Raw genomic sequence first — 13,498 nt, forward strand, 5'->3', positions numbered from 1 at the left:
TGAAATATCTACCTGACTTAAAAATCTGGTCAGCCATGAGCAAATCATTCAGGGTGCTGATGTTGTCCCATCCAGGCAGAAACACTAGAATCGCTCCATTCTGTAAGACAAAGCAGCGTCAATGTGTCTACAATTGCACATACTTTCTTATTTCAGAAGTTCAAAAAGTTTGGAGTCAGTAAGATTTTTTGAAAGAAATTCAAACTTTTATTCAGCAACTATGCATTAAATTGATCAAAAGTTACAGTAATGACATTACTAACGTGAAGATTTTTATTTTGAATAAACACTGTTCTAATAACCTTTCTATTAGTCAAAGAATCCTAAAAAAAGCATCACAGTTTCCACTAAAATATTAAGCACAACTGTCTGATAATGTTGTGAAGCAGTCATTTTCTATTGCTATTGCTTGTGGTGTAATAACACTTGTTGGATTTGTGCTGGTCAGACGAAGTCTGAGAACTGAAACATTTGCAAGATTATTCAATACTTTGTCTTTCTGCTCTTTCCTGAATGATTTCTAAACGATCATGTGACACTGAAGAATGGAGTAATGGCTGCTGAAAATTAAGCTTTGTTAACACAGGAAAAAGTTACATCTTATATTTTGACAAAATATATAAATTTTTTATATATTTTATAGTTATTTTAAACTGTTATAATATTTTAAAATATTACTGCTTTTACTGTGTTTTTGATCAAATAAATGTAGCCTTTGTTAGCATGCGAGACTTTCAAAAACATTAAGAACAAAAACTTGCCAACCACATAACGACAACTAGAATACCCTGGTGACCAAACAGCATGGCACTACAAACCATGAAGAACGCACTCGCAACCGCATAACACCACCTTGGCAGGCACCCACAATAGCCTAGCATCCCAAGAGCACCGCAGCTCCATGTGTCATGTGATTGTTAACCGCTTAATCACTCCAACCACACAAACTTGGTTGCACACAAAGACCCCATTAATGAACTCACAATAATTAAGTATTTTCATTTTGTGTCGTTAGGCAAGTTCAGAGAACATTTCTGACAGTTCTTAAATCACCACAAGCACAAATTACATCCCCACACTGTGATCTGAGGGGTAATTTCTGTCCTAAAAATGGAGCCGCCTACCAAAGTCAGATAAAGTGAATCAAATCTATTACGTTAGCAAAAGCAATCTGAGAGCAAAAGCAAACCCTCATAAAAATGCAGTGTGTGTTGACGGAGGGGAGGAGGGAGATAAAACATGAAGTGTTCCCAGGCGGCCCTGGTTCTATATTTAACACCCCAGCAACGTCACATCAAGGGTACATGACAAATTAAACAGAATCTACTTACTCTTGCAATGCGGGCATGCACATGAGCATGTCACCGGTTGTGCATGCCAACAGGAAACTGTGCGTGTATGTGTTTCAGAGCATTCTGTGACCCAGATTCCTCTGTGTAGAGCAAAACAAACCTGACATTAAAATGCCAAATATTCCCAAATGTTATGGTTAATTAAGAATACTTAATCTCCCTGTTCCGCTGTGACACTGATGATGCAAGCGGCACTTTCTAAAAAAAACTTGCTCTTCATCTTCCTCCCCCAAACAAAAAGAACAGTCATAAACAGAGACTTTGAGGCAGATGTGATGGGACTATTTCATACTTCACGATACAGAGTGGGTTTATTTGCCTGCCATTTTAGGGGTTACACTGTCAATCCAGACCTTATTTCTTCTCAGACATATAGATTCTTGACTTTAAGGTTAGTGAAGAGCCAGTCAGAAGATAGTGAAGTCAACAAGGGTGCTTTATCTCCAGACAACATTAATTAAAACGGCTTTTGATCTGTAATTTCATGGTTTGGCTTCTTAATTAGCCAATCGCAATACTTTCCTCCTGAAAGACAACCCACACTGCTTTATCTGATAGCGGCCAATAAATGCAAGTTAAACTTTTCTCTGATTTCTCTCTCTTGCTGCACTTTTCTAGTAAGGTTCAGAGGACGTTTAGCTCATACAGCAATTATGTTCTTAGGTTTTTGACTGCATAATTCAAGGAAATAGTGTCTGCCATCAAGACAAACCAGTTCTCTTCAACGCTATACTTGTTTGGACACTTTGCAACTTTTTACTGACAGCACAGTACGGAGAAGACAGGAAATGATGGAAAGAAGAGAGAATGAGAGACGATGCAAGCCGGATTCAAGCTTAGTTCACCAACAATAGCACACATGTGACATAGAATATAAAATGTACCACTAGGCCACATCTCCAACTGATTACAATCTAGAGAATGACCTACAATAACGTAAGTACAATTATCAAACTACAGGAATTATATACTAAATATTTTACAAAGGGCTCTTAGGGCCAAATGGAGATTTGGACTTGATCTTATCGCATTCATTTTTGCAGCAAGAAAGACTGTGTAGAAGCTATTACTGTGCTGATTTTATTTTGGTGTCATATTTATAATTTGTTAATTCAAACATAAAAATGGAAATCATTTTTGAATTCCATCTTTTAAATGGACAAATTAATAGACATGCTTAAACCTGTTTAATCTATGTTTAAAATGTTGTTAAAATAAAATAAATCAATAAATCATATTTAAATTAAAAAATACACTAATCAGCCACAACATTAAAACTACTGACAGGTGAAGTAAATAACACTGATTGTATTGTTACAGTAGGCACCTGTCAAAGGGTGGGATATATTAGGTAGCAAGTAAACAGTCAGTTCTTGAATTGCATGTGTTTGAAGCAGGAAAAATGGGCAAGCAAAAAGATCTGAGTGACTTTGACAAGGGCCAAATAGGACAACTGGTAAACCGGCATCAGGGTCATGGATGTGGGGATCGAGGCAATGCTGAGCTGGGAAACCTTGGTCCTGGCATTCATATGGATGCTACTTTGACATGTACCTAAAGATTGTTGCAGACTACATACACCCCTTCATGGAAGTGATGTTCTCTGATGGCACCCACAGCCTGCTGCACTGCAAAAAAAGTTCAGGAATGGTTTAAGGAAAATTACAAGGTGTTCAAGGTGTTGTCATGGCCTCCAAATTTCCCAGATCTCAATCTAATTGAACATCTATATGATGTGCTCGGTCCAGCACATTCCATACAACCTGACAAACCTGATCCATGGAGGCCTCACCTTGAAACTTGCAGGACTTAAAGGATCTGCTGCTAATGTTTTGGTGCAAGATACCACAGGATACATTCACAGGTCTTATGGAGTCCGTGCCTCGACACATTATAGAGTTGTTTTGGCAGTACGAAGGGGGATCTACATGATATTGGGCAGGTGGCCCAATTAATTTTGTGGCTGATCAGTGTAAATTAACATTTAAAACCAAATATTTTATTCCTGCTTAAAATGTAGTTAAATGAAACAATAAAATAATAAATTATAATAAATAACTTCTAAAAAAAATTAAATGCAATTGAACACCTATTTGCCAGTTGATTTCTTTGACAATTTTTCAAATGCTTTACTTTTATTTAACTACATTTTAAAACCCTCAATAATATTTAAATATGATTTATTAATTTATTTTATCTAAATACATTTTAAAACATGAATTAAATTTACAGTTCTACATATGCTTATTAATGTATCCATTTAAAAAAAAGTGATTTATTTATTTATTTCCATTTGTATGCCTGAATTATTACATTTATTCATTTTATTTTTAAGTGTCACTCCTAGTCCTCCATAGTTATGGCATCATTCCTATTCGATTTTTATCAAATATATTGTCTGAAGTAAGTTATACATTCATAAATGTAAGAGTCTCAAAAGCAAACCTTATTTATATTTGTTTCCAAGGAAGAAAGAAATGAAAGATGAAAAGGTGAGAATAACTTCCCTTGCATAATTTCTGATTTATACAACCACTGTCTGTTTTAAATACATATTCATAAATGGCATCATGAAACCTACAGCAATGTCTCAATTTCTCCTTAGTACCATCTATTTGTTCCCCAAAAAATATCTTTTTTTTAATAAAGATATTCAAGCGTTTAAAACACACCCATGACTCTTGTTTATAATACATGTTTATAAGCCAACGAAAGTCTCAATGTACATGTTTTATAACACATTCACCCTCAAGGACATGCTGACAAGCCCCCATGGGTCTGCACTGGCTTACGTCACCAAAGCGTGACTTGGAGGATAACCACAAGGGCTGATGATGCCATTTGAGACAGTGCCTTAAAGGCACAGCAGCCCATTTAAATCTAAGGGTCAGAGATAGGAATGGTTTTAAGTTAAATCATGTCTGACATTAAAAAAATAAATAAATATGAGCACTTTCAGGGGTATAAAAGTAGGTTATAATATTTGAGTGTTATTTCTCATATTTGAGAATTCGGACTAATTTTATCCATGCAGAGTACGAATATGTGAAAGTGGTATTGAAAAAGAGAGATACCAAACAGAAAAGCCTTTTATCTCCCCCTCTCTGACATATCTCTGCGATCATGTGACACATGTGCCTATATTTTTCCACATAAAAGAGCTGACTGTAGAAAGAAACAATCCCAGAGGTATAAAGAGAAGCATGGGAAATGGGAGTTCATGTCACGTCAGTTAAGAGGAGAGGAGAGGAGAGGAGAGGATCTGCTAAGCAGCCCTATTAGCACACATTTCATGCCAACATGTTTCTGCTTTATAGGAGACTCACCATCTGTCCACGATTTGGCCAAGTCACATGGAAACACACTCACATACACACACACAAAAAAAAAAAAAAACCAGCCAGGCGTACAGGAAAGCACTCACATCCTCTTTCATCACGATGTGTCTGATCAATGCTACGATAAGCTCCAGGTTGATCTTGTCATCATCATCCATCATCTCCAGCGCATCAGTGGTGCTGTCTGAATACCTGCCAATCACACAGCAGAGAAGTCATGCTACATCGCATCTCAATGACTTAAGCACTGGTAAATATTTGCTTTTAGAATTCACCTTTATAAGCTCCAAGACAAACATCAACACTATCTAACATCAGCCTCACCAATAGCTTTATTTTAAAAATGCACTAAATAACTTTGCCATAGTAGCTGACATGCAGGTTTGTAAATGTTTTCCTCACCGTAAGCCAGGTAATTCGTCAAATAGTTCATTAACTTTAATGTGCTTGTACATTGAGGCGTAAGATGGTGGTTGCTGTCGTTCAATATGGGAATAGATTTAGTACAGCCTGTACAGAACACCATGAGATTGTTTATCAAAAAAGACTGACCGATCTCTGAGCGTACGGGCGAAGCATGGCCAGCTCTCGCGGTATTCGGCCTCTTTCTGTTCTTTCTCTGGCCGTACATTCTGGCCGTGCATAAATCCTCTCCTATAGCGAGGTCTGCGGTCCTGATGTTGTGGCTTGAACCTAAGAACCAAAGTTAGATACTCCAATTAGATACTCCTACTGCTAAGTTCAGTCAAGTCAAGTTCACTGTAGTGCATCTACTGCAGTCACTGCGCTAACATGATGGGAAAATCTAAAATGGACATACCAGCCTAAAGGAATAATTCACCCAAAAATGTCAATCCAAAAAGACATGGTCAGTACAAAATGTTAAACTGTATGGACAAGAGCTGCTTAAATAATGAATTTTGTACTTTATTCCTGTGATGAAAAAGATGAATTCTCAGCAGCCAATATTTCAGTGTCAAATGATCTTTCAGAAATCACTCTATTATGCGTATTTGGTGCTCAAGAAACACTTATTATTATGATTATTATTATTATTACTGTTGAAACAGTTGAGCTGCTTAATATTTTCATGGTAACTGTGGTCTTTTTGTGATTTATTTGATGAAAAAAACATGTCTTTACTGTCTTTAAATCTAACTCTAAATCTTTAACTTTTAATCAACTGAAAGCATCCTTGCAGCATAAATATATGAATTTCTTTGAATTTCTTGCTGACCCCACATTTTAGAACGACACTGTATTTTGTAAATATTCCACAAAACTGTAAATGAGCTCACCCAAGTAATTCCACCACATCCTCCAGTAAGTACTCTTTCACTGGGTATGTGTATCCAGGAATATGGATCATGGAACAGTTATCTGTAAGAGTAAGAATATGCAGTCTTCAGTGATACCCATAGTAACATGCATGTTCCTTCTTGCATGGTTGGATTTCCATTGTTCATAATCTGACTTTTTCCCCCTTTGAATGTTAAAGCTATTATCATGGCTATTAACACTATGCGAGGCATACTGTGTTCCTTTGATGAGTACAGAGAGCTTTATTAGATATTTACATATTATACATGTTATATTATAAAAAGATAGTTAAACAAAAGACACACAACAGCAAATCAATCAATCAATCATATATCACTTAGCATGACATTGTCATTTTATTTTCATTATCATTTTATCTTAATTATTTGAAGACGTTATGTTATTTCTCTTACTGAAATATTTGCTGAATTTCTCAGCGTTAAGCGTGGCACTCATGAGGACTACTTTTAGGTCCTCTCGAACAGTTAACAGGTCCTTCACGATGGTGAGAAGAACATCAGACTGAAGACTCCTCTCATGAATTTCATCCAGGATCAGATGACTTACGCTTGAGAGATATCTGGGGGGGGGAAAAAAGTTCAACACAGGACAGACTTTCCATATCTGTGAATGGGTGAGAAGAACTAACTAGAGCAGAAAACGAGAAAGATTCCTGAAGCCCTGATGCTCTGAAGCTACCCACTCATAACCATGGTTAAGCCACACATGGTTAAAGACTTTACAGATATCGCAAGAATCGAAAAGAATATTCATATCAGTCTTACAGACAGTATTCAAGCCATTCCTGTAAGATTCCGTATGAACAGGGCAATTTGAGAGTCGCAGCTGTTAGTAAACATTGTTGTCAATCCCAAACACTGACTCTGTAAACGTAGCCTAAGTGACAGCATTCAGATCCCTAACAGGCTTTTATCTGGGACTTCTGTGTGTATGAATATGTCAGCAGCAAAACAGAAGGGATCAGAGAAAAAAACACGACAGTGCATAATGTGTTATCTATGTGGGTTGCAGTAAAAGCTGTCTGAGTGCCGCTGCAGCCCTCTGCAGCCGCTGAAGCACAGTTGATGTGAATGAGTCAGTCAGTGATACTGAATGTACAGTATGTGCAATTAGATGTTTGACATTGCTTTGAGTATGTATAAGTGAATGCGTGTACCCTGCACAGTGCACACCGGCTGTATACTGATTAAACACCGGCTCCTCTCACAGGGTAAAGAAAAGTCAAATCAGACAGATAGAGGATGGGGGGAGGGGGTTATGAAACAGCAGAAGGGAGAGGAGAAAAAGAGGTGTAGAACACTTACGGATCTGAGCGGAGCCACTGAAGAATAATGCCCGTCGTACAATATAACACTGAACCTTGTTTCCGTGGTAACCGACTGGAAAGCAGTGCCAGAGGATGCGGGGGGAGAAAAGGAGGAATAAAATAGGAAAAGTCATTTCATTTCGGTTACAATATTAAAATAAATTAAAAAAAATGTAAAATGAACATACTACAGACATAAACTATACAATAGTTTGAGATAATGCAATACTTTCAATATAATTAAAATACTAAAATATAATGCTTAAAGATGCAAGAACATATCCTATATAACTAAAGATAAATCAATGAATGAATAAATAAACAAATACACAAATGAATTAAATGAATGAAAAGTTTTCAATAATTAATGAAAATAAACAAATGAATCAAATGTTTTCAATAAAGAAATTCTAAAAGAGAAAAGAAAAAATGCTGAATATTCTGGCCACTCTTTTTAATATAATGACATTTATACAGGGCTGTCAAGCTTCCAAAAGCAACCATAAAGCATCTTAATAGTGGTCTATCCAACACATGCCATATAATATAGAGTAACATTTCCTAAGGTCCTCACACAAAACTACTTTATTGCTTCAAAAGACTTTGAAATATAGTAAATGTGTCAAATGAACCACATTTGTGATACATTCAGTGCTTTTGTGTACTTTTTAAAGCTTTGTTTTTGTAATTGCATGGAAAAGACTTACACTTCAATTTCAGTTCAATATTTTTCCTTGTGTTGCACAGAACACACAACATTTGAAAGTCATATTAGTAATCTGAAACAGCATGAGGGTGAACAAAAGATCATTGAATTTTTATTGAGGTGAACTATCCCTTTATAGGAAAACTTATTTTTATTATTATTATTATTATTATTAGAACACAGCGCGAACAAGACTTGTTATTCTGTCATAGAGGAGGAAAAACAGCTTAACAATGATGTTTGTGTCAGTAATTCAAATGAATTTTCTATTTTACATAATAACACAGATAACTCATAAGCAATTCATAAGACTTCAGAAGACTATGCTAAACCTCCTCACCTGCTCCCACACACAGTCACACACACACACACACACACTAGGGCAATAGGGAAAGGTGTCTGGGAGCACCAAATGCTTTAGATTAATGTACAAGTGAGGGAGAGCGGGCAAAAAAAACAAACGAGAAAAAATGAGAGGTCCTGCACATATTAACCTCTCATGGCCTAAAGAGGCCATACACATCTGTAATTCTCTTCATCTCTCTCCTTCTCCATTTCTTTCTCCCACCCTCTGCCCTTCCAACTTATTCTCTCAGGTCCGGTACTCCACACTTCCTCACCACAGCAAGACAAGTTTAACAAGCTATTTCTCTTCTCCCCAGCATCCCCATCCACACTTTTTCACATTATCACTCCATCTCTTTCGGCACAGAAAAAGCAACTGATTCCCCACTGACTCACTTCTAAGTACCCAGCCTTCTCCCTACTTTTGTTCTCTCGTCTCTTGAAGGGTATCAAGTGTGTGACCTGTGTAAAGGGGATATTAGACAACTGATGAGCTGAAGTCTTCATTCCCTTCGCTAACTCCGTTTTCACTAATAGCAGGGTCTGACTGCTTCCTAAAAAATTTCTAGTTGCATAATAAGTCACTTTAAGGGCAAGTGAACTTTGAAGCTGACAACCAATCATCCAATTAGAAAAGATTTAAAAAAAAAAAAATTTAAACATTACATAAAACTTCAAGTACTAGCATAATATTCTGCTTAAATCCCCCAACAGATGCACTGTTGAATAAAAATGTGCACTACTAAAGTTTAATGGCAGTTCTGTTCTTGGTTTAAACCCCAGTACAGAAACACTTGAAAGGAACTTTATGCCCCTTTCTAAAGACATCTGCCGCTATAAGGCAATCAAGGAGAGCAACTAAAAAGAACAAAAGTAATGGCCGATGAGATGGTAATGGGAGGTAGCGGACTCTTACAACAGGGATAAATGATCGCCAATACATGTCTCAAATGCAGTAGGTGGTTGTCAGGGTGTTGCTATGTAGTTGCTAGGGAGTTCTGATTGTACACCGTCAAAAGTGCATTCAGTCCCCCAACGAATTTGGGGGTAAATGTAAAAATGTTACAAAGCAATAAATAAATGAATGAACGAATTATATATATATTTTAGCTAGTTAGTTTCTAAAAAAAATTGCTTTGCCTCAAGCAAACACGGTTGAACTTTCATGTTTACCATATTTGATGTCCTAAATAAATGTGACTGTGTTGATGTGTGTTGAAGCATCAAAGTTTTGGTGAAATAGACTTTCAGTGGAGGGACAGAAATTTTATTTCAATCTAATCAAATTTCATCAAAAATATTTGTGTTTTAAAGATGAACAAAACATTCTTTTTTTAAAAGGTTTTGGAACAACACAAGGGTAAGTAAATGAAAATAAAGTAAATATAATTTTCATTTTTTTCTCTTTAACCCCAAATGTTTAAGAATAGCAATTGTATTGCTTGCCCGGATGCCACTAATAATAAGACAAGATAGAAGAAATGGGGAAAAAAGAACTGAGAAAAGAAGAGTTGTGAGATGTTTGGCAGCAAGCTCTAATCAGTCTTCTCTCTTCCCCTTCAGAAGAGGCAATTATCTGCTCTTGGACACAACATGTTCCAGTGACCTCGCTGCTTAATCCACTTTTCTTTCTCGCTTGAATGAAAACACACACACAGGAGAAAGAAGAAAAAAAACACTACACTAGACTAAATGTATACTGGGCTGGCACATTTACCCTGCATCTCTCCCTTCCTGACAGGGAGAAATTATATACAGTATCTCACAGAAGTGAGTACACCCCTCACATTTTTTATACATTATATCTTTTCATGTGACAACACTGAAGAAATGACACTTTGCTACAATGTAAAGTAGTGAGTGTACAGCTTGTTAAATTATTTTTAACAAGGTCCCTGATCATATCAGTCTGATCTTAACAGCTCAAACAACACATTTTGGCTCAGAACGTTTCACAACCCTGTTGTTGGACCCAACAGCAAACCTGCAGCCTGTGAGTAAGTGCTAGGACTCATTTCACATGCTAAAAGTCAATCAATAAACAGTGTTAACAAAGACTTCTTAAAGGAACAGTATATAATATGAATGATTCTTTTCTACCCTTCTGAAACACCCGGATTTGATGACCATCATGACCTTGTGATCGTGTAATATGCTCTGTACACTGTTCCTGTTAATAGAATGAAGACTCTCTTTCATCTATATTCTAATTATTTTATATACAGAAAGCGATCAAAGAACATTCTCTTTGTAACTACTGGAGAAGTCAATTTAAGATATCAGTGATTTGATTTCTGCATTTTCACCAAAACTCCTATTGTAATCCATGACACAGTTTACACTGCTCAAGGAGTCTCTTATTTGCTTTATGTTTTCGTTGTGTTAATTATGATGAAAGTATTCGTAAGACTGCAGAAATCACGCTGCAATAAGGAGATCATTGCATTGTGTACTCAGTAGACATGACTGTTTTTGGCTACAGTGCAGCACTGCAACTTTGATGCAACTGGAGTAGCTCTAAATATAATTCTATAATATCTTTAAATAATGAATGTTTTTGCTGCCTTAAACATTGACTAGAATAAACCTAAAGCACTGCTTAAACGTTTATGATTTGACCTCTTTAAAAAAAAACAAAGAAAACAAGCAACAACAAAAACAAATCTACTGTACAAAAGCAGCCTCAATCCCATCAATTTATGAATTAAATTATAGTCTCCATATTGTCTTCTTGCATTATTGACAAACTCTTTTCCTGTTTGACACTGTAAAGCTACTTTGACAACCAGGATTGTATAAAGCGCTATACAAATAAAGGTGACTTGACTTGAAAGTTGACTAAAAATCTTCCACTCTTCTAAACAGCATCTGCCTTTTTGCTCATTATAACACAGTGTCTCCAGTGGAACGGCATAAAATCATTCTTGTTCAGTTCATCGAAATGTCTCAAGTCTAGGCCAGAACGTTCAGTCTCTGAGAGCCTGTTAGTTTCACCCTGAATGTTTAAAACATTCTGTGCAGTCTGGATCTACATTCTACTACAGCACTGCCATACAAATCACAATCCACAGACTAAATTTCAAATCCAACAGTTAAACAACTGCTACTTTTTTCTTCAATAACATTTTTAAATTAAAGTGTGGTCTTATTATTGTTAAACAAACCTGAAAAGCAAAACATTTTTTTTCTTTATAGAGCACAAGGCAAACCTAGATAAGAATTTCTGAGCGCACAAAGTAGGGCTGAAACGATTCCTCGAATACCTAGAGTAACTCGAATACAAAAAATAATAGGCTTCGTTTAGTCCATTTACTGTAACTACACACGGAACACAGTGTTTCCCCACGGACCATTATTACTGACGTACAACCCGATAAACGCTGGACCAGACCATAGACTGTATAAAAACAGGGACCAGACTTAAAAAAAAAAAAAGCGCTGGACATATTTAAGACCGTAAATCAACATGGTGGCTAGTTATAATGTCCCTACGTTAGCTATGTTTGGTGAAAGACTAAACGCCATTGTGCATAAAAACACCACAGAAAGAAAGTTAGTCAATATCACACGAAGAGTGCCAGTTTTCACCTCTAAAATCAGCATGATTACAAATGTGATTTTATTCAACAGTTCAATAAACAAGAAGGTAATATTATGAGACTTACGTTTTAGACACTATAATGCCTGTTTTTGCTTTATTTTGCCAACAAAAAAATTCCAAAAACAGCCACATCGCTGTTTTGCATCTCTGTGCAACATGACGGCGTTTCGTTCCTGAATGAATCAACCGTTTAAATTATTCAGTTCAATCGCAATGACTCACTTCTTAACAGTGACTTGCTGCCACCTGCTGGTGGGTTTTTTTCCCCCGTTTTTAAAATAATTTGAAACATCAGTGTTCAATGTTTTATGTTTAAAATAACAAAATATTATTTATGCATTTGTAACTGCAAGTTAAATGCATTCATGTCCCTCTGTGTGGGAAATTCATCCCATGCAGCTTCTGTGTTTCCTCTGCATTGCAAAGATGAATTTTGATACTGATATTATTTGTTTGGTTACAGCCCAAATGTCTTGTATTCTAATTGACTGATTAAATGTAAGTATTTGACTCAAACGATGATGCACACTTTTAGAAAAAAAAAGGCTTTATAAAGGTAAAAACATAAAATGTAAAAATCAATTTAAACATATTGGAACAGATTAATTTCTATCACTGCTGTGAACTGATCCACACACAGAATATGAAGGATATCAAAAACAAGTTTTACACACACACACACACACACACACACACACACACAAACACACACCAGTACGTATAGGGACATTTAAGACGGTTTATTCCCCAAATAACTCTAATTTCATGTTGCAGAAAAATGTGTTTAAAAATTGCGTATGGTCTCTTGTTCTTGTTCCAAGTTACCTTCCTATCCACTGATTTTTGCCTCTCACAAAAGCCACAAAGCCTTCCAAGAAGACAGTAAATGCTTATGTCATGCTTGAGCTTTAGTTAGGCTGAAACTTGAAAGTTAAGTTGCACGACATAAATTAGGGCTGACCGATTAATTGCATTTGCGATAATATCGCGATATGAAAAAACACGATTTTTAAATCGCAGAGAATATTTAGTATTGCTCTTTAATAAAGAACAATTACTTCTTATCCGATTACTCGATTAATCAATGGAATAATCGGCAGGATACTCGATTACTAAAATAATCGATAGCTACAGCCCTAGCACAAAGCATAAATTAGTTAGGTTTTTAGCCAGTTAAGAAAACTTTCTGACAGGCAAAATTATACTTAGGGAAAGAATATACCTCTCTGTTAGAAGCTGACTATTGTAACGGTGGCGCGCCCTAATGACAGTTCGAAAAAAATTATTTACATTAAATTTTGTTATTTACATTAAAACTGGCAAGGCTCGCATCAATTGTGTGGCTTACTCAACTTTCTCTTGGAGTCAGCTTTTACCCTCTCCTCTTTTCTATCCTTTCTTCCTTTTTAATCATTTCCGCTTAGGGTTGGGTATCATTTGAATTTTATCGATTCTGATTCTACTTATCGATTCCGATTCTTTTCGATTCCCAGTTTCGATTCCAATGTG

At 36.2% G+C, this 13,498-nt stretch overlaps 1 protein-coding gene across 1 annotated transcript in view; it reads right to left on the bottom strand.

Moving 5' to 3' along the window:
• The window catches only part of dhx36 (DEAH (Asp-Glu-Ala-His) box polypeptide 36), a 29,798-nt gene that overhangs the window by 13,183 nt on the left and 3,117 nt on the right, over positions 1-13,498 (bottom strand). The window contains exons 7-12 of the mRNA XM_016553503.1: positions 7,336-7,410; positions 6,424-6,590; positions 5,989-6,070; positions 5,243-5,383; positions 4,777-4,882; positions 13-100 (exon numbers count right to left, since the gene is read on the bottom strand). Coding sequence (XP_016408989.1) covers positions 13-100; positions 4,777-4,882; positions 5,243-5,383; positions 5,989-6,070; positions 6,424-6,590; positions 7,336-7,410 — 659 coding nt within the window. The remainder of the gene's footprint in view (positions 1-12; positions 101-4,776; positions 4,883-5,242; positions 5,384-5,988; positions 6,071-6,423; positions 6,591-7,335; positions 7,411-13,498) is intronic.

This window comes from Sinocyclocheilus rhinocerous, unplaced genomic scaffold (assembly GCF_001515625.1).
Source record: "Sinocyclocheilus rhinocerous isolate Xijiao unplaced genomic scaffold, SAMN03320098_v1.1 scaffold3144, whole genome shotgun sequence".
Classification (NCBI taxonomy): Eukaryota; Metazoa; Chordata; class Actinopteri; order Cypriniformes; family Cyprinidae; genus Sinocyclocheilus; species Sinocyclocheilus rhinocerous.